The 21947-nt window shown below is 46.4% G+C and overlaps 1 protein-coding gene across 2 annotated transcripts in view; it reads left to right on the top strand.

Annotated features, from left to right (window-relative positions):
• The window catches only part of Skp2 (S-phase kinase associated protein 2), a 30269-nt gene that overhangs the window by 1934 nt on the left and 6388 nt on the right, over nucleotides 1–21947 (top strand). The window contains exons 3-7 of one of the 2 annotated variants that reach the window (XM_050138983.1): nucleotides 10213–10324; nucleotides 13414–13557; nucleotides 14868–15002; nucleotides 16402–16500; nucleotides 17387–17517. In XM_050138983.1, the coding sequence (XP_049994940.1) occupies nucleotides 10213–10324; nucleotides 13414–13557; nucleotides 14868–15002; nucleotides 16402–16500; nucleotides 17387–17517 (621 nt within the window). The remainder of the gene's footprint in view (nucleotides 1–10212; nucleotides 10325–13413; nucleotides 13558–14867; nucleotides 15003–16401; nucleotides 16501–17386; nucleotides 17518–21947) is intronic. The other variant, XM_050138984.1, reaches the window with a different exon arrangement.

The raw sequence follows: 21947 nt of genomic DNA, 5'->3' as shown, positions 1-21947 counted from the left end.
TTCCAGTGAGGGGATTATTTTGTAAACACAGTGGACACGCTATTTTATGTGATGTGTTAGGTCCATGGCAGCTAAAAACAAAAATACATGAAGCGTGGGAGAATGGAAGTCCTGGAGTCTGAAGATAGATGGCAAACTGGGTGTTGACGAAAACCCTTAATTGGGTAGCAACCTTTAAGCAAATGCAAGGAGGGGAGAGAGCTGGAGTAGGTCTGGAAAATGTCTCCTGGTGTAAAGAACCTGAGGCAAAAGGAAGAGCCACTGTGAGATCCCAGAGAACTGGACAAGCCATCTAGTAAGGGTAGAATAGGGAGGGAGAAAGATGGTTCCTGGTGGACTTGAGTACTTAACAGTCTTGCCTCATTGAACACTCCCAATCCTTCTTTTTGTTTTTTGTTGTTGTTGTTTTGAGACTGGGTTTCTCTGTCTAAGTGACCCTGGCTGTCCTGGAACTCTAGACCAGGCTGGCCTCGAACTAACCCCTGCCCGCTGAACCCTTGAAAGGGACAGGTCAGTAAACAGACTGAACTGTAGCAGGTAGAGGATAGAGGATACGTGCTCTGAGACTTGTTACCGTATGGGGAGCGAGGAGCAGGGGTCAGAGTCTGGCCAGAGTTGAGACTCTCAGTGGAGGAGGTGAGCAGAGTCGACACGGACACAGGATGAGTGGTGAATGGGTAAACAGACTGAGGAAAGCATAGAAGTGAAGCCCTGCAGAGCCAATGTAATAAAATACCCGCTTTGTAGTCTGGTGTGGTGGCGCACGCCTTTAATCCCGCGTCAGGAGGCAGAAGCAGGCAGATCTCCTGTTAGAGGCCAGCCTGATCTAAACGGTGAGTTCCAGGAGAGTCTGTCTCAAAAAAAAAAAAAATCTGTTCTGGCTTCTCAAAAACCTCTGTAAGAAAGGGAGCAAACCCACATCAATGCCAGGTATGGTGTCTGGTGGCCACATCTCTTTTTTTTTTTTTTTTGGTTTTTCGAGACAGGGTTTCTCTGTAGCTTTGGTGCCTGTCCTGGAACTCCCTTTGTAGACCAGGCTGGCCTCAAACTCACAGAGATCCGCCTGCCTCTGCCTCCCAAGTGCTGGGATTACAGGCGTGCGCCACCACCGCCTGGCTGGTGGCTACATCTCTAGTCCCGGGGCTTAGGAGGCTGAGGCGGGAGGCTAGGGGATTCCTGGAAAGCATGAGCTTTGTTTGCAGTGAGGCTGCCTCAAAATTGGAAACCTAAACAAATAAATAATAATATATGAGGTCGACTAGAGAGGTATGGAGGTAAGTTCAGACAAATCTGCACTTGAATCCTGATGTCGCCTTTTATCTCTCTTGGGAAATTATGTGAGCTGTCTGAGCCTCAGTCTCTTCTGTGAAATGGAGCAATAATCCCTACTCATTGGGTTGCTGTGAGGATTGAATAGACCCGTGAAGCTTTTATTATGAAAGGGGCATACAATCGTTAACATTGGTCGACAAAATTTCCGACACTGGTTTGGGAAGTCAATTGACTTATATAATGTGATATAATAATGCTAAACTGTCCATAATGTTATTCTGACTCTGTGCATGAAGAACTCTTTCTCTTTAAAACTTACCGTGATGCCGGGCGATGGTGGCGCACGCCTTTAATCGCAGCACTCGGGAGGCAGAGGCAGGCGGATCTCTGAGTTCCGAGACCAGCCTGGTCTACAGAGCTAGTTCCAGGACAGGCTCCAAAGCCACAGAGAAACCCTGTCTCGAAAACAAACAAACAAACAAACAAACAAAAAAAAACAACTTACCGTGACTCCTGTTTTTAGCGCCTGGATTTTAACCCTAGCACTTTGGTGTTTGACCAGCCAAATGTGGTGGGAGATGCTTCCTGCTCAGATGAGCAAAGTTTGAGTTGCCCATTGTGGATAGCTTTGGGTCTGGAATGGGACAGCCCTATGTTCCACATTCACGTGCCCACGGATGTAAGTCAAAAGTCGTTTTTGACGCAGAGCACCTTGAGAACCAGGCAGAAGATAAGGGAGAGTTGCTGTAGTCTAGGAGTTTAAAAATGGAGGTCAGTTTAATCCCAGCACTTGGGAGGCAGAGGCAGGCGGATCTCTGAGTTCCGAGACCAGCCTGGTCTACAGAGCTAGTTCCAGGACAGGCTCCAAAGCCACAGAGAAACCCTGTCTCAAAAAACAAAACAAACAAACAAACAAATAAAAATGGAGGTCAGGAGGAAAGACAAAATACATTGTAGCAGCTCCCACACAACAATATGTCTGCCAGGAAGCCTGCCCACTGAGGAGGAGACTTTGAGTGTCCTGGGGCTGGATGGGGGGGTGGGGTGGGAGGAGCCCTTTGTGCTGTACTAACTCACCTCCAGTCCTGCTGGTCACCGAGTGAGGGCCTTCCTTCCCTCAGCCAGAGTGGAGAGGAGAGGACCTGAACTGACGCAATCAATGAGTCTACACTTGGTTGTCTTTGTTTCTCTATTTATTATTATCTAAGACAGACCTTGCTGTGTAACCCGGTTGATCTGGTATTCACTGTGTAGTTTTGAAATCTCAGCCTTCTTCTTGCTTCAGCCCGCCTTACAAGTGCTAGGAAGGAAGGCAGCAGTGAGAAACAGGCTCTCCTTGTCCAGGATGACCTTGAACTCGGGACAGTCCTGTCTCCTCTTCCCAAACGGTCTGATCGTAGTAGTCAGTCAACCCAGAAATAAAACGTATGCCTGAAATGAGGGAGGAAAATCGTGACTTTTAGGATTATTGTGACCTAGGAATAGGGAAGGCAACGGCATGCATTTCTGCATACTTGGACTTACATGTGCATGCATTGGTCTGTTGCTGAGGCTAAGGAGTGGGCTCGTGCTGTAAGCTGAGAGAGACAGCTGCAGGAGAGGGGTCCCACCAAGCCCCCAGAAGCCAGCCTAGGCCTCCAGTGTGGCGGGGTTCTCACTGCAGCGAATTTTGCTTGCAGTTGTCAGGACAGGTGGCTAATAACTCTGCCAGGATTAGGGCAGGACAGGCTCTGCCTGCTGTACACAGCGATCTGGTGACTGGCCCTGGGCTTTTGTTGGTTCTTTGCTAAGCAAGCTTTCCCCACAGGCTGCATTCCAGCCTCACATCTGGCAACCCCTCGTCTGTGTACATGGGATGATGAAAGCTGTGTGGCTGTCCTATAGCAGAGCAGGTCTGGCTGTCTCTTGGGGCCAGGGCACAGGAGGAATTGAGAGGAAAGAGTCCAGAAATGAAGCCAGCGGCGGAAAGAGGGCAATCGCGTTTTGTTTATGGTCATTAAATGCCTATTCCCTGCCTTTTAAATAGGTGAGCACCATGAAAATGTGGCTGAACTAATGTGTTGAGCAGCTCTTCCATGGCTGTTAAACCACTGCAAACTGCAGACCCTACAAAGGTTCTCTCTCAGACTGGAAACTCCAAAGTTCAGGGTATACCACAAGGGACCTTGTTTGAAATAAAGAATTCCTGAGCTGCTGATCCAAGAATTTCCTGAGCCTGAGAATCTGTGTATTAATATCCCAAGGCAAACATTTTTCCTCTCAGTGCTTTTTTAGCTAGTAAGAAGTATATTTTATATTGTAATAGGGGGATTTGAAACAAGAGATTCATAGAACTATCATTTTCCTGTCCCTAAGATATTCTATTCTACATTATTCTTAAGATAATAATAATAATAATAGGTCTGGGAAGATAGCTCCACAAGTCAAGGCTTTTGCCTGCAATCCTGAGACCCTAAGTTCCCATCCCTTGAATCTACAAGGTGGAAGGAGAGAGCCAACTACCACAACCTCCACACCTCTACCCTTGCTTACACAAAATAAAATGTTTTATCCAAAACAAAATAATAGTAATAAACCTACCAAATTGATTGTATGATCCATCAGTAACTTTAGCTAACAGTTCCCATTCCCAAATCTCTATTCTATAGGAGTCATTTTGGGCACACTTTTGGTCATCTTTGTTTTATGGTTTCCTTGCATTCACTCAGCATTTTAATTTTTACTTATTTATTTATTCGCTTTGAGACTAGGTATCCCTGTGTAACTGTGGCTGGAACTCACTGTTCAGATCTGGTTGGTTTCCACATCCCACACTCTTCCTGTCTCTTCCTCCGAAATGCTGGGATTATGGACATGTGCCACCAGCCCTGGCAAAGCAGATCTCAATTAAATGCTGATCTAAGGATTGGGAATATAGTAGTAACAGTGAACAAATGGCCCAACTATCATAACTTGAGTGCCCTTGTTCTTTTGTTAATTCTCCCATCCCACAAGGGTGAGCAAATCTCCCAGAGAACTATTTGGCCCACTGCACCCAGAATGCAAATATACTAATAGCTGGTACGACCTCATGCCGTCTCTTTATTGTTTGTGGGACAATGAGGGAAAATTCAAATAGAGTAGCAGAAATCTGTGCAGTTAGTTCCCTAAGAAGAAAGCATGCAATATCAGGTGCCACCCAAATCAAGCCTGTAACAGTGATCAAGATGTGTGTCCCCGGCTGGGCAGTGGTGGCGCACGCCTTTAATCCCAGCACTCGGGAGGCAGAGGCAGGCGGATTTCTGTGAGTTCGAGGCCAGCCTGGTCTACAAGAGCTAGTGCCAGGACAGGCTCCAAAGCTACAGAGAAACCCTGTCTCGAAAAACTTAAAAAAAAAAAAGAAAGAAACAAAAAAAAAAAAAAAGATGTGTGTCCCCTCCATAAAATCATTTATTTAAAAAAACAAACAACGTTAGTATCAGGGTCTTAGTATCTTCTCCTGAAATACAATTTGATTATAAAAGACTAAATAGAGGAATAGTGTGTGTGTGTGTGTGTGTGTGTGTGTCTGTTGGTTTTGTGTGTGTACTGTCCAGCTTGTCCTTAAACCTCTGATTAGTGAAGTGCACTTTCTGCTCTTTGAGAAGATCTGAACTGGATTCCTATAAGCTGCTCACAACTTCCTATAACTCCAGTTCCAGCAGATCCAACCCTTCTGGCCTCTGTATGCACCTGTTCTTATGTATGTATGTATGTATGTATGTATGTATGTATGTATATAATGCATGTTCATGGACACATCCACCCATATAATTAAGATTTAGTTATTTTTTAATAACAATTTAGGGAATCATTTTGGATAGGCAGTTTGAATCTTGAGTGTTGGTGATATTTAGAGAAATAAATAGGACAAATAAGACAAGTCAGCTATACTACAAAGATCAAGCGCTTAGAATCCTACACACCCCTCTTTCCCAAGGAGTTTGAAGGGCATGGACAGTTGGCCACAGATGAGGAGGCTGGGCTTGCTTCTGAGGAGAAATTGGAAGCTGTGGTGGTTAGCTACCTTTGTGTACCGCCGGCCGGGGCAAACAAAGCCTTGGTGCTTTCTGCAGAAGCACGTGGAGAAAAGACCTCTGAATAGTCAGTCCCTTCCTGTGCTTGCAAACAGACCAGGCAGCCATGTTGTCAAGAATCCAGGAAACAGATGGCTGATGTTTTGAGAATTAAATACAGCAAGTAAAATTAGATTAAGTGTATCAGAGCCTGGATTTCAGCCACCGGTGCAGCTACTGGAGACAAATTTCAGTCCCATCTGCTGGGACAGCAGCGAATTCCAGGCTCATCTACCTCTACGCAGGCCCCCAGAACTGGGGCTGTCCTGTATAGTCAACCTAGGCACCTTGCTGCTAGCTAAGGTTCTATATACCCTGGACGTGCGCCTCCCATTTGGTGGGAAACTCGGTGATACTTCTCAGCATCTCGACGTGCTTTGTTGAGCTCTTTTATCTTCCATCCCCTTCATGGGCCAGCGGGATGCTGTGCGATCCTCTGTCAAGTACACTCATGCCAGCAGTGCCTTCTGCCACCAGGAACTTCATCAGACTTCCACCTCTGTGACCGTGTACCTTCGCTTTGGGGCGTGGGAATCTAGAACTCATGATTACCTCTTGGTTCAGTCACCTGCCTAGTAATTGTCACCTTTGTAAAATTGTTTGGCATGATTGAGAGAAGTGTCCTCATAAATAAAAATGAGATTAATAATACATAGTATATAGGTTGCTGCAAAGATTAGCATCAGTGTAGTTTTTACAAATGGCCAGAGCTTTTAGGGCTTCTAGTAGATGACAGCTTTAATTGTTATGTATTTAATAGCCCCATTTGCCACTGAGGCTTTTGGACATGAGCTGTGGTGCCTCATACCCAGCTCTCAAAACCAGTTTATTAGTCAAAAAACACCCACGATGTTTGTTATAAGCCAATCAGTTATTGTTCAAAGAAGAAATTGGTCCAGTGAGGCCAACGGTTTCGCCCATATTTAAAATAAAACCGGCATTCTTCTCTGAAATATCATCGGTCAGGCAGTTTCTAATATTCAGTATCAGGGTCTGTTGCTAGCACTAGGCATGTGGTAATTAATTGGTTAAGAAAGGTTAGCCAGTGAGACGAAGAATTAACAGAGGAATAAATGGCTCGACGCACTCAGCAAATATTTATCCAGTGTCATTTCCATGCTAGTCCGTGCACATTGCAGGGTGTGCAAACCTGGGTGTGGGACTTTGGTGGTGACCTGGAAATGCTTCTCTGAGCAGCCGCCTTTGAAGCTGAAGTCTGGGATGCGCTGTGCTACAAAGCCTCCCTTGCGGTGGACTGTTTTCTTGCAAGGTTTTGTTGCCGGGGCCTGCTGGGGACTGCACCCAGCATCATGTTATTCCTCCTGCCGTGTGACCGTTTCCTACTGTTCCACTTTTTCTCTGCTTGCTTAGACGCTCCTAATAAAATAGCAAACACCAAACGGGATCGGATCCTGCCCTGCGTTTCTGGACAAGCTTCTCTAATTCCCCTCCCCATGTCATCTTTAATGGACCTGGTAGTTGGCCGGCCCATAATCCCTTGCAACTCACCTTTTCCATAGTGCCCTAAACTCTCTCCTGAACACAGCAGCTGTGCTCCAGGGCTTTCTCTGGGCAGGAATGCTGAGGAGTTAACATCGAGCCCAGAGTTAATGATCAGCTGCAGTTGGTGAACTCATACTCCAGCACCCTTACCCTTGGGTGGGACAGCTCAGAGCCAGGTTCCAGATGGTCTCAGGGATTGCAAGGAACCTCTGGGGGTCTGAACCAGGTATAGCAACTAGCTATGTGCCGCAGCTGACCTCCCTTCTTTCCCTGTCTGTCTTCCCCACCTCTCCAGTGCTTCCTGTCATTATGTGCCAGATAAACTCCTAGAAGTCAGACCTTCAGGACCTGCTTCTGGAGATCATCAGCTCAGATGGAGGGAGGGAGGGGTTGGGTAAACCCCCTGCAGCATTTGCAAGGGCCTTCCTCTGAACCTCAGGTTTTGCCTGTTCATGAATATCCAAAGCAGAATTGAAAAAAGGAAAAGTGGGGGAAAAGTCAGAAGGAAAGTGGGCTGGTTTAGTGAGGAAAGAAGGGTTCTCTGGGCAGGAAAGATTGCCTCTCCAACTTCATAATTTAAAGTCTGCATCACCTCCTCTCCACAGTGAAGAGCTTTGCAAGGACATCTGTTTAGTCTCCTTCCTACAGACCTAGAGAGACTCAATACTCAGCCTCACAGACTGGGACCATCGTGGCTAGGATTCCAGTGAGAGCTGAGTTCTTCTTAGTATAGTAATTCTCAGATACACTGGGGATGGGACAGGATGGTCCCAGTAAATCACAGGAAAATCTCAGCTTCCAGCGCTTGGGAGATAGAGAGAGAGGCAAGAGGATTGGGAATTCAAGCTGGGAAATCAGCCTTCAGCTGCACAGTAAGATCAACGCTAGTGGAGTACATAGCCTTGAGATCCTGCCTCAAACACCGAAAATGGAAAAAAAAAAAAAAAAAAACAACAACAAAGTAGAGGGATAGTGATAGGCCTTGATTGAGCAACGAGGAGCCACTACTTCCCAGAAAACTTCCCTGACCACTCTTCTGCCCCAGGTGCTGCCTAGACTTCTAGGTCCTTCTGTAGCTAAGTATGATCCTTGAAATATCCTTGTCTGTCTCAAATTCTAAATAGAGTAAGGATTGGGACTGTAATTAGGTTCTCTTTGTATTCCTGGAACAAACCATGGGATTCGTGCTCAGTGAATATATGAATGGATCAAATTTTTCTTTCTAGTATGTAAAGTTTTTTCTTTGCAAGATCTTGTGGACAAGTGGGGCCTGAACAGATGAGTGGATAATGAAATCATGTATATAAGTGACCGTCATTGATCACGAGGCTTCCCATAGGAAGGGCCCTTAGCAGCAATTTTATTTTAAATGAATAGCATCAAATGCAGCCCCAAATGACGAACCCTAAGAATTCCAGTAGGTTCTGGTGGCTGGAACACATTTCCCAATAAGCAGCGGATTAAAGAATGAGCTGAGGCCTCGCAGGAAAAGGTCGAGCCTTGCGCTCAGCAATGTGGACACAAGCTGAGTGTCTGGCTCTGTTGAAAGGGTGCAATTGAAAGATGACAGTCCAGGAAGACCGTCACATGCGCCACCCTCCTCGGCGCCCTTCTCCCCTGAGGCCCCCTCCAGTGTTCACAGTGCCTAGTTGGTGATATGCTCTATAAACTGCAGATCCTGCGAAGACAGGTTTCTTTTCAGCCTTGGGGACAGGAAGATACCTGAATTAGATCAACTGGAGGTAGCATGGTAGAGGAACCGCCTAGAAAAGCTGCGCTGACCTTTATCCCACTCCAGTCTGTTGTCACACAGCCACGGTGATCTTTCCAGAACTTAAATGAACTTCTGGCAAGCCTGCACTCACAATCATCTTGTAGTTCCTTGTTAAATCAAAGCCAAGGTCTTCATAGCTCCCCCACCCCCTGCTCCTCATTCATTTTCTATCCTTCACAGGGTTCTTCAGCACAAACACGCCTGTTTCCGGGTCTGGAACACAGGGACTGGGCCTACTCCCCACTTGGGTCCATCCTGACTCAGTGATCGCTGGCCCCAGGAACACCCTCCCCGGACACTGTGTTCAAACCTAATGGCTGTGCCTAAGTTTCACTACCTGGATGAATTTTTCTGTGTAGCTGGAATGTTTTTAATGTGTCACATAATGTACTTGTTTTGTGTGTAATTGTCCTTTTCCCTCCGTAACGCACTTGCTTCCTGAAGGTAAAAGTATTTTGTCTGCTGATCTTCCCTTAGCACATGAAGGGATACTTGGCATCACAGGTAGCAGAGAATCTTGAAATATTTGTGAATTAAATGAGAACCGGGTGGTATTGGCATACACCTTTAATCCCAGCACTCTAAGTTGAAGGCCAGCCTGGTGTACAGATTGAGTTCCAGGTCAGTCATGGCTATACGAAGAAATCCTGTCTTCAAAAGAAAAAGAAAAGAAAGCATCTTTCCAAAATTGCCTTTTTAGGTACATGAACTGGGATGTGCTTTCTGTTCTCCAAGAAGAAGGGTCATTTGCCTTACATGTAAGTCCAGATCACAGGACCACCTCGTAGCTTCAAGCTTACAGTGTATTGGTTGGCTGGGGATCTGCTCGGTGCCAGGGTTTATCAAGCTGTCCCTGCCAGTGTTTGACTAACTAGTGCCCAGGGGAATAACAAAGGGGAAAATATTCTTGTTTCTCGAGTCTGACTGCTGAGAAGGTGGGATGCTCACAGCAGGCTGTGTGCCTTTATTGTGTTTCTGTTTCTGTGATAAACACCATGACCGAGACAAGGTACAGAAGAAAGAGTTCATCTGGGCTTACGGTTCCAGAGAGCTAGAGTCCATGGTGCCAGGGAGTCCTGGCAGCAGAACAGGCTGGGAGCTCACATCTTGAATCACAAGTAGGAGGCTGACAAAGCCAACTGGGAGTGGCAGGGGACTTTGAAGCTCAAAGCCCACCCAAGTGACATACTTCTTCCTCCAGCAAAGTCACACCTCCTAAACCTACCCAAACAGCACCACCAACTGGGAATTTGGCACACACCTTTAATCGCAGGTGTCTCTGAGTTCAAGGCCAGCCTCGTCTACAGATCTAGTTCCAGGACAATCATGCTTACACAAAGAAACCTTGTCTCGAAAAGACAAAAGACTGGGGGGGGGGGGGGCATGTCCTTGAAACCAACACAGTGTGTAAGTCGGTGCATGGTATAGAACAATGAATATGAGGATGAAGAGTTTGGCTGAAATGCCCTTTAAGCTAAGTGGCATGTGGCTGACAAATGCTAGGAGAGGCTCCGTGACTTGGACAAGGAAGAATTCAGTGACAGAAACCCTGTTTTTGCCTCCTCGCAGGTGTTTCCTGGGACTCCCTTCCAGATGAGCTGCTTCTTGGGATCTTCTCCTGCCTGTGCCTCCCTGAGCTGCTGAGAGTCTCTGGAGTCTGCAAGAGGTGGTACCGCCTCTCGTGAGTATTTTTCACCCGTTGGGACATATATGCAGGGGAGGAGCGTAGCCGCCCCAAGCCAACTAAACACCTTTTTATTATAGTTAGAAATCTGCTTCCTCCTTTCCCAGTCGGAGGGAGGAGTCTCCTGTAAATCTATTGCTCCATTTCTGGCTGCCGCTCTGCCCCTATGTTCAGCTCTGCCCTTGTTTGCAAAGTATACTCCTGCTTGGGCCAGGTGGCGTGCTAAGATCGGGGGCGTTCTGGAGGGTGGCAAGACAGCCCAGTAGAGGGCACCAGACTGGTAGCCCGGGGGAGGGGTACGGCCTCTGAGCTTGGGCAGAGTGTGAAGCCAGCCTTGTTTACATGCTCTGCATGATCTGAACACGTTTCTGGTCACCTCTGAGCCTGGCTGCACTGCATGTAAGATGACCACAGTTACACCTCATCATGGGATAGTCATAACGGATAAAATGAGAAGTGCCAGGATATTGCCTGGCTCGGCACAAGTTCCATCTGTCGTAGTCTTAGTTGGCTCTTGGCTATATTTAAATATGTGGTCAAGGGGAGTGAACCAGGAAGGCAGTGACAGAGATGAAATGCGGGCTGTTTGTTCTTTTTGTTGTTCTCTGGTGTGCTGGGATTATACCTACTGCCTCAGACATGTGAGGCACGAGCTTTTATCTGAGCTACATACACCCCCCCAGGCCCAAGCCTGGGCAGTTTTCTTAGGGATGAAAAAGTTCGCACGGTAGTGGCTACATTTCACCATCCCCACCAAAGGACTTTTTTCCCCACCAGATATGCACTTGTTCACACCATGCAAACAAATCTATTAACCTTTATACAAACGTGCACATATTTAAGGTATGCAATCAATATGATGGTTTGCTGTAGGTGTAGGTCCCTAAATAGCTACTGCACTCAAGCCAATTAACATACCCGTCATCTTACATAATTCTTTTTCCACGGGTGTGGCTAAAGAACCTAAAATACACTCTTTAGCAAAAGTTCCCAAGTCCAGGACAATATTACCAGTCCTCAGGTAGTACATTAGCTCCTAAGACTTGTTTATCTGTGTGTCTGCCCAGTGCCTTTGACCTCCATCTTCCCTTTGGCTCAGTAACCATCTCTGTTATGCTAGAATAATAACCGACATAGCAATTTAATCTTCCACACAGACTGAAATGACAATTTTGTATTACTCTAGTTTATGAGTTGAAGAAACTTCAGGGTCAAGGACAACACTTTGTGAAGTGAACTTTAAAATAAGACTTGTTAGCTCCCCAGCCTTCACCATTACTAGTTACATTTGGCTTAGGATTGAGATGGCTGCTGAGTTCATTTTCCCTTTCCATGTCAACGCTGTGTTATCTGGGGCAAGGTGAATGCTTCAAGACTTGTCCTGGGTTCTAGACTAAACCAGCTGTTGTTTACCTCTTTGAAAGGAGAGACATTGAGATCTGAGATGACCAAAGAATGTTCTGCTCTCAGAGTGAACAAGAAGAAGATACAAAGCATGCCACCTTCTAAGGATATCATGTTTATAGTCTGCTCTTCCTCCTCCGCATCCCCAGACAGGGTTTCTCTGTGGCTTTGGAGCCTGTCCTGGAACTAGCTCTTGTAAACTTGGCTGGCCTCGAACTCACAGAGATCCGCCTGCCTCTGTCCCCCGAGTGCTGGGATTAAAGGCGTGCACCACCACCGCCTGGCTAGTCTACTCTTTTAATAGTCAAGTCATATTACTAGCAAATTTTTTTTTGTAGCAAAATTCTTTTAGAACTGGCCAGTGGAGTGTTTATTTCCAGTATGTCTAAAATAGAGAGTTCGGGTGCACTAAGGCCTTTAAAATGGTCTCTCATAGCCGGGCGGTGGTAGCCCATGCCTTTAATCCCAAGCACTCGGGAGGCAGAGGCAAGCGGATCTCTGTGAGTTCGAGACCAGCCTGGTCTACAAGAGCTAGTTCCAGGACAGGTTCCAAAGCTACAGAGATACCCTGTCTCGAAAAACAAAACAAAAAAAACCAGAATGGCCTATCATTTGCTTGCACTTCATGCTTTCTCCAACTTTCTCAATTAAGTTCAGCTGTGGCTAGTAAAGCTCTTACTGTAGGGGCTAAAGAGATGGCTCAGTGGTTAAGAGGCCTTGTTGCCCCCCCCCCCCAGTGGACCAGAGTTCATTGCTCAGCACCCACTTCTGGCAGTTCACAAATGCCGGTAATTCCAGCTGGCCTCTCAGGGCACCTACCTACACACACACACACACACACACACACACACACACACACACACGCGCGCGCACACACACACACGCACACACAGCATTTGCTTACACCGACATATACACATAAATAAAAATAAAATAAGACTTTAAGAAGAAACACTAAGTGGAGCTGAGTCCAGTTTTGGAACCTCCCTTTTATGTTAGAAACTACATCTAATGTGTTTACTATAAAATAATTCCGACTTTTCTTCCTTCATTTATATTTTCATGGACCTTGGTAACTGTGGCAACCCATCAACACATAACAGTGGAGAACAGGACTGTTTGGGAAGTTTGGAACTTACTGTACTATAATTCACATTTTTATTTTTTTTTTTTTTTTTTTTTTTTTTTTTTTTTTTTTTTTTTTTTTTTTTTTTTTTTTTTTTTTTTTTTTTTTTTTTTTGGTTTTTCGAGACAGGGTTTCTCTGTAGCTTTGGAGCCTGTCCTGGAACTCCATTTGTAGACCAGGCTGGTCTCGAACTCACAGAGATCCACCTGCCTCTGCCTCCCAAGTGCTGGGATTAAAGGCGTGCGACACCACCGCCCGGCTTTTAGATGATTTTTAAACGTTACACTTAATGATGGTATTTTGTTGGCCGGTTCTAGGTTATTTGTCATTCTAGCATTTGATAATCTAGATTGAAAATACAGAAAGGAAGCTTATTGATACTGTAATCAAGAAATGTTCAGTATTTCATTGTCAGCTTGGAAGCAAAAGCTCTTCAGATTTGCCTTAAGGAGATTTGGTGGCCATGCGTCTGTGTTCGTAGCAACTTTAATGGGTCCCCAGGGTCCCCAGAATTCACTGTGGCCAATTTACCAAATGAAGCACCTTCCCGTTTTAGGCTCGATGAGTCTCTCTGGCAATCCCTCGACCTCGCAGGTAAAAACCTTCACCCGGACGTGACTGTCCGCTTGCTTTCTCGAGGGGTGATCGCCTTCCGCTGCCCACGGTCGTTTATGGAACAACCATTGGGTGAAAGTTTCAGGTAAGAGAGAAATGATTGAATGTTGGGGTGAAAACAGCTCACGCACCTTTTTTTTCTTGTTTGGGTCTTCAGCCTGTGAGGGGTTGTTTGTCGTGTGAGCTGCCAGTTACATTTTATGCCATGTGGCCTCTAGCTTGAAGCATGGCCCGAGTTTAAGAGCTACTGGTGGGCTTTCCCCGGGGTCAGATGTTTGTATAGGACGTCTGAGTCTGTGGCTCAGTGTTAGAGTACTTGCCTAGCACATACAAGACCCTGGGTTCATCCCATTTTCCCAAAGGAAAACAGTGCTCTTAGGCCACCCAGCAGGAGCGCCCAGCAGGCAGGGCCTCTTTCCCAAGGGCCAGAGGCGTACCAGGGCCACATCAGAGAATGCAAACCTGCTCCTTCCTTCCACACGGCCCATCCATAAGAAAGTGAGGGGGAGTATTTTCATACTTGTGTCATGGGCTTTCTGACCTATCACGGACAGGTTTGCACCCTGAAAAGAATGCCTTCTTTTTTGTTTTGTAGACTGTTTTGAAAAAAATACTTCTCTGGTGCTGCAAATTATGGAATACTAAGGTTTCGTGCTATCTGATGCCCAAGAAGAATAGCTAGATACGGAAGAGAAAAGCAAGCTAAAGACAGTAGAACATGTCTCCATCCTAGTACCTCCCCTTCTTTCCACTGTCCAATTCCTCTGCCCGCGACTTTTATTTATTTACCCCAACTGCTGTTCCTGCCAGGGTTTGTCCGTCTTCTCCTCCACATGCTGTTCTCAGACAAGCTGTGTCCTGTGCGCCCACATTTAGGCTCAGGATTCTCCAGCTCTTCCGTTCCTCTTCTCAGTTCTTAGTTCTCAGTACCTAAAAGCTTCCACCCCTGAACTTCTGACTACTTCAGTATTAGCATATCTAAGTGTAAACACAACCTGCAATTAAAACTGGTTCCTCCAGTGTCCTCCCTGTCTTAGTAAACACTGTTGCTCACCCACTCAGCCCCTACCAGTGCCAGAAGTCATCATGGGCTGACCCCACTCCCTGGGCACGTGTACCCAGCTCATTCCTGTGGCACCTGCCTATTAATTTTCTTACTGGGAGCATGTTGGCAGCAACATCTACACTTGGCAAATCTTGGATTTTAAAAATAAGAATGAGGACGGGAATTAGCTAGAAGCAATTTGTTTTATGACCAGATCTTTATTTGGTATTTAAAGGGAGTGTTTAGTCTGATTTGTGATCGCTCATGCGGGGGCAGGAAGGGTCAGGTCGGAGCTGACTGTACACGTGTGAACAGCCTGACGGGGCCTCTTTTCTCTCCTCCATATTCAGCTCTTTTCGTGTGCAGCACATGGACTTGTCGAACTCAGTCATAAATGTGTCAAACCTCCATGGGATTCTGTCCGAGTGCTCCAAGTTGCAGAATCTAAGCCTGGAAGGCCTGCAGCTTTCGGATCCCATTGTCAAGTGAGTGGCACCTGAAGCATGTCACAGACGGTTGCAGTGTTTCTTGTATGTGACTACAGTGTCCTTATACATACCTGTCCAGAAGGACATACCAAATATCCAGAACTGTCCAGGGTCTTCAAGACGACAGAAGTTTGAATACTGATCATATGCCAGACCCCATTCTAGGTGTGATAGACAAAGGCGGCCAGCATGTGGTCTGGGAGACGGATAATTAGAGTGCAGAGTGTTCACTAAATGCACTGGTGGTTATGTGGCAACACACAGAGAGGCCCAGTTGAGTTTAAGGAGGACAGCCTTCTCAGTCGGAGGAGTGACTTGTAGGCTGGCGATTAAGACATTCCAGTAGGAGATCTCGGAAGTGATCGGACATCGGAAGCAGCCTCGGGAAAGCTGCTGCTGTTCTGACTCCTAAGTAGCTGGCAGTTGCCCGAGCACTGCAGTCCGGGAGATGAGGAGAAGCGTGGAGACATGTAATGGCCTTCTGTGGAGACGGAGTTTGCAAAGAGGCCTTGAAGCAGAGTGCATTGTGTGTCTGAAAACAGAAGGGCCATGTCAAACTGAAATGTATTTGATTAGTTTGCTAGGGACCACATGGGGTTAGTTGGACAGACAGGTTAGGTCGCTGGAACAGGTTAGGTCCATGGTCGCATGGAACAAGACTGGTAGCAAATATGTAGCAAAAAAAATTTAACTTAGTAAATACTAAGTTAAAAGTAATACTGAGAGCCAGCACCTGTGGTGAGCTCTTGCCCTCTTGCCCTTGCCCCTGTCTGTGAAAGCTGAGCCACAGAGAGGCTGGCTGGCTTGTCCACGTTCACAGTTATTCAGTACCAGGCCAAGACTTAACTCCAAAACAACTGGCTATTCATCCCCAGGTTCCCTGATAGAGGGGAGGCAATAAAAAGATACATTTATTGGTGTTCCTTGTGCATTACACCGCAAACACTTTGCAAGTCCTTCGGTATATTATGTCATTCAACCCTTCCTTTTTTTTTTTTTTTTTCCGAGACAGGGTTTCTCTGTAGCTTTGGAGCCTGTCCTGGAACTAGCTCTGTAGACCAGGCTGGTCTCAAACTCACAGAGATCCGCCTGCCTCTGCCTCCCGGGTGCTGGGATTAAAGGCCCAGCTCAACCTTGTTTCTAACCCGCCAGTTTGCCACAGTTGCCAGTTTGCATATGAATAATGGAAGCAGGTCACTCTGCTGTGACAAGAGATGGTGAAATATAGATTTTTAAGCTCACTTCTGACTCACAAGCGTATGTGCTAAATTATTATATTCACCCTCCTCCTCCTTAACACAGCACACACACACACACACACACACACACACACACACACACACACACGGACTCACCACTGATGCTATTCATTCCTCTGGCATTTTCTCTTCCCTAGCACTCTTGCCCAGAATGAAAACCTGGTGCGGCTAAACCTCTGCGGGTGCTCTGGGTTTTCCGAATCTGCCGTGGCGACTCTGCTGAGCAGCTGCTGCAGGTAGGAACAGTTTGCACCATAGCAGATACAGTGACACTTTGCATCTGGGTATCTGGATGTGCTTTTGAGGGCTGCCATGGTCTCGGCCTGGGCAACGTAGCATCTGGCGCGAAAAAGTTCAGGGTGAAACTTAAAGCGCGTTTGTCAAGGAAGGACACTTGGGTAGTGATCCCTTCTTTGCTGCTGTTAAAGGGAAGTAGAGAGATGTGTTTGTCACAGTGTGGTTGATTTATATCTGACGAAGCCATATTGAATATGGGTGATATGTACTGCTAAGTGAGAGGAGACGTGGTATAGAGAACACGCAATACCTATAATGTAGATGCTCCTTGTGTTATCTGTCTCCCTAGTGTTCTCTCAAAGGGAAGTGGTCCTGGAGCAGAACATCGCGAGGCAGACAAAGCATGCGGCACTGCGTTCAGTCAGTTGTCAGCAGAGATGCAGGCGGAGGGAGGGAGCGTTGACTTGGAAGCTCGCTGGCTCTCCTCGCAGGGAGAATGGGATGCAGTGGATTTGTGTAGCATCTTGGTCTTTTTCATTAGTAGTCAGTCCATGGGTTTTATAAAACATTTGAGTTGGTAGCTCTTGGGTGCTGTTTTGACAACCTAGAAAAACCTTGTATGTCCGAGAAAGACACATACAAGCTATAGTTTTCAACCTGTATCCCCAGAAGGAGGCAGTGTTTGCTCTGGCCTCCCCGCTGCCGCCGGGTAAGTTGCAGGCACAGGTGTTTAGAGGAGAGAATGCAGTTGTCAATGAACGACACAGGGTGACCTGTGCCTGAGGCAATACAGAACCTGGTTGTGTATTTTTGGCGTGTGCTGCTTGAGTCGCCCTGGTCCTCCTGATGGTCTCGTGTCTTCCCTGTCGCCCTTCCGTCACGCAGACTGGATGAACTGAATCTCTCCTGGTGCTTTGAGTTCACTGAAAAGCATGTGCAGGCGGCCGTGGCACATCTGTCGGCGACCATCACCCAGCTCAACCTCAGCGGCTACCGAAAGAACCTCCAGAAAACAGGTTAGCGCGTCGAGCCCGGGGCCGCTGAGCTGCTCTACGGCTCGCCTGGGACATTTCTGCGGCCTCATTGTCTCCTTAATCCAGCGTGCGTGCTGTGTATGTCTTCAGCAGAGGGATTGTTCGTCGGAAGAGTTAGGTAGAGGTCTAGGATCTAGACAAAACAATCTTTTAAAGTAGTGTGTGTGTGTGTGTGTGTGTACTTGGAGATCAGAGGTCAACACTGCGTGATTTCATCAGTACTTCTCTACCTTTAAAAAAAAAGTTACGTATTTTTCTATTTTATTTTATATATATAGGTGTTTGCCTGTATTCATCATGCCTGTACCCTGTTGTCAGTTTGTTTACTCTACTCTTAATAGGCTTTTTTGGGGGGGGGCCCACCACCCAGCTCCCAAATAAGTCACACACAGAGGCTTAGTCTTAGTTATGAATGCCCAGCCTTGGCCTGTTTCTTGCCAGCTTTTTTTTTTTTTTTTTTTTTTTTTTTTGGTTTTTCGAGACAGGGTTTCTCTGTAGCTTTGGTGCCTGTCCCGGAACTAGCTCTTGTAGACCAGGCTGGCCTCGAACTCCCAGAGATCCGCCTGCCTCTGCCTCCCGAGTGCTGGGATTAAAGGCATGCGCCACCACTGCCTGGCTTGCCAGCTTTTCTTAACTTAAATTATCCCATCTATCTGTGGCCTTGGGACTTTTTCTTTCTCTATTCCTATATGTCTTATTTTTTCCTTCTTTCCCTATGTCTGGCTCTGTAGCTGGGTGACCCCTGAAGTCCTCCTCCTTTCTCGGGCCCCACCTTCTCATGTTTATTTGCTGCCTGCCAGCCCCGCCTGTTTCTCTCTCCTGCCTCACCATCAGGTGTTTTAGACAAGCAAAGTAACACAGCTTCATGGAGTTAAACGCATGCAAAGTAAACAAAAGCAACACACCTTCAAATAAGATTCCCTAATAGTACCCCCTCATGTATGCAGTGCCTGCAGAAGCCAGAAAGGGCAGCAGACCTCCTGGAACTGGAGTTACAGTGTAGTTGCCTTGTGGCTGCTGGGACCCAGACTCTGGTTCTTCCCAGTCTTCCTATTTTGTCATTTTAGGCAGGGTCTCTCGCTGATTTTGCTGCTGACTGACAAGCCCACGGGGTCCTCCTGTGACTTCTGCCCCATCCTGAGGTTACAAGTGAATGCTCTCCCACCCAGTGTTCCCAAGAGTGCCACAGAGCAAACTCAAGCCCTAGGACTTACAGACAAAAGCGCTTATATCTCCTGAGTCCCAGAACTACTTTTAATAAACAAAATTACTCTGCAGAACCCTGATGTAAAAGTAGGCAAACACAGATTGAACCATTAACGGACCAAATATATTTAGGGGAAAAAAAACTGCATCTGTATTGAACACGTAGTAACTTCTGGGCACAAGGCACTCCTCAGTTCAGTGTAACAGCTACACACTCATCAACCACATTGGTGCTAAAAGTAAGCTGACGGGAGGAGATGCGGACTGACTTCATTGTCTTTGGATCTGAGCATCCAGATGGGATTCTGGAGTCAAACCCCAGGGACACAAAAGGGTGACTTTGAAAAGTTGTTTTCAGCTAGGAACAGCTTCCCAAAGTCTGGAAGGCATTTCATCTCAGCGCATGGGGTTCTGCTGCCATCTAGTGGTTAGATGCCAGAATTGCTGCTGGAGAGCGCAGAAAGATTAACCCCGGCGTCATCTGGCCCAAAATGTCAGCAGTTAAGATTGAAAATGCCTCAGCTAATAAATTTATATTCACATTTTCTGCTTTTTTATTCAGTCTAAAAAACAATGTTGACGAAGACAAGCATTTGAAGTTGGGTGGGTAGCAGCCATGGTACTGACTTGGCTGAGCTCTGTATTGTGTGTGTGAGAGACACTGAGAGTCTTCATTTGCACACGTAAGTGGTCACAAGAGGAAATTTTTTTTTATTAAATGGCTTTATAGCTCAGTCTCTGGCTAATATTCAATCCGGGCTGCACAAAGAGAAATTGGTTTAGGTGCTCCAATCAACCCTGAGCGGTGTCTCGTGGGTGTTGCTGGCACACCAGGTGTGGGCAGTTTGCTACTGAAGTCTTTCGTATGCTTAAAGAGGCGTGAGTCAGGTACCTTGGCTGCTTCATAGCATTTCAGTAGTATTTGGAAACTGCTTCTCTGGGGCTTAATACGTAAGATCTGTCAGACCAATGGAAATGGAAATGTTCTTCATGGGTGGCCAGGGAGGGGTTTAAGGCCGTCCCTGTGTAAGGACGCGTATTTGAACAACTACCGTTGCAAAGGAGCGTCCTCGGATACGGAGACGGAGCACGGAGCTGCCGCCGTGGCTCCCTTTCCTGTCCCTCTCCCTACGCAGCTCCGGGCATATTTTCCCTTTAGACACTTTAAGTTCTAAGTATAGGATTATACGGTTATTCTCGGAAATCAAGGTCATATAAAAATACACAGAGGCAAACAGATCCGGGGTGAGCAGACTTCCTGAATGGTATGGGGTTGAGGAGGAATGGATCTGGGGGAAGAGGGGAAGTGGGGGAGGGAACACTGCAGTTGGGATGTCTTGCATAAGAGAAGAATAAATGAAATGAAGTTTTAAAGAAGGAAAAATATAGCGGTGGATGGGTGGAATGTGTCAGGACTGGTCACAGAGAGGCCGAGGATCCTGGGAGAGATAAACAGGAGTTTGTGGGAAAAATTCTCGAACCAGACGCAATGATCAAAGAGGGGATCTTTTATTTCGACGAGAGAGAGAGATACACACAGGTTTGTGGGAGAGCGTCCGGGAACGAAGGACCTCAAGGATAAAGGCCTTTGATTTGGGAGCTGGTTGCAAAGGCGAGGTCGCCAACACAGAAGACACCAGGGACGTGCGGTGGAACAGTGACGTGGTCTGGCTTTGTGCTGTTCACTCTGGCGCCGCGGTGAAAATAGGCTGGGGGGGGGGGTGCATGAAGCAGGGAGGACGCTGGGAAACTACAGTGGTAGCATTTACGGTGCTAAGAAAGGGCCGTATTTGGGCGCATTTAGGAAGCCGACCCAATAGGATTTGGTGTCAGCCTGGATGTGGAAAGAGAGCAAAGCGGTCAAGTGTGATTCCCGAGGTTTGCGCCTCAGTTGCTTTGCTGTCCTTGGGGTTGTATGGTACTAGGGCAGGAAGGAGTGGAGGAAAGGGGGAGATTTAGGGCAGACACTGGCGGTTTTAAACATAGATTTGGGTGACTATCACACAGCCAAGTCAGTATGTTGAGAAAGAAAGCATCTGAAACTACAAGACTAATATGGGGCGCAGCTGTGAAAGTAGACATCAGACATTAAGTGGAGTGTGTCAGGTTTAAATAAGTAACATTTAAAATCGTTTTTCCTGCTGACAAAGTAGCTCGGTTCATGTCACTCTTACAAATTCTGCCAAGTGTATAATGTCAGTACTTGCTAGCAGCAATTAACAATCCGGAGTGTTTCCTTCAAGGTGGTTTCCTTGTCTCTATTTTTATATGAGTTTGTGTGTGTGTGTGTGTGTGCGTGTGTGTGTGTGTGCTTTAACTAGATTAAGATTACAGTGTACTGTGTATCTGTGTGTACTTTGTTTTCTTTTTTATGCAAACATTTCCCGGCGTTTGTTTTCCACTTATTTGTTTTGGAACGTGGAGTGGCGGTCAGAGGACTTGCTGGAGTGTCTTCCTCCACCACGTGGGCTCCAGGGGTGATCAAACCTGGGCTGTCAGGCTTGCAGCGAGAGCTTCTCCTCCTCTGAGTCTCTCTCCAGCCCAAGAAGCTATTTACTTAAGTTATTTCCTGCTCCATATCTGTTTCACAGATACATGCTTATGATCTTAATTTATTGTTTATCCTTTTCTTATAGTTAATAAGACTATTATTAATCTGTATAACTTATGTTGACTACACACCATTTTCTGATACTTCTCTGAATGCTCTAACGTGCAGAATTTTTTTTTTATTTTTGGGGCAGGGTGCCACTATCTAGCCCTAGCTGGCCTAGAACTACTGTATAAACCAGAGTGGTCTATAGTTTTCACCAATTCTTCAGCCTCTGCCTTCCTAGTACTGGGATTACAGGTGTGCCCAGCCATGCCTGGTATAAATAGTAGAATTTTTAAAAATTTATTTATTATACATACACTTGCCAGGAGAGGGCGCCAGATCTCATTACAGATGGTTGTGAGCCACCATGTAGTTGCTGGGAATTGAACCCAGGAACTCTGGAAGAGCAGCCAGTGCTCTTAACCTCTGAGCCATCTCTCCAGGCCCATAAATAGTAGAATTTTAAGATGTATTTTGTAGATTATGTGGTTTTTCTTTGTTTATACACTCCTTACCTAACCCAAGATTCTGCAAATTTCTTGAAAATAGCATTTAAAACTTAAACATATATGGAATTTACTGGGTTGTAATTTGAGCTAGAAGTTCATTT

Source organism: Alexandromys fortis, unplaced genomic scaffold, assembly GCF_014885135.2.
Source record: "Alexandromys fortis isolate MF-2015 unplaced genomic scaffold, M_Fortis_MF-2015_v1.1 scaffold_37, whole genome shotgun sequence".
In the NCBI taxonomy this organism is placed as follows: domain Eukaryota; kingdom Metazoa; phylum Chordata; class Mammalia; order Rodentia; family Cricetidae; genus Alexandromys; species Alexandromys fortis.
This window is presented reverse-complemented; position numbering and strand designations above follow the sequence as displayed.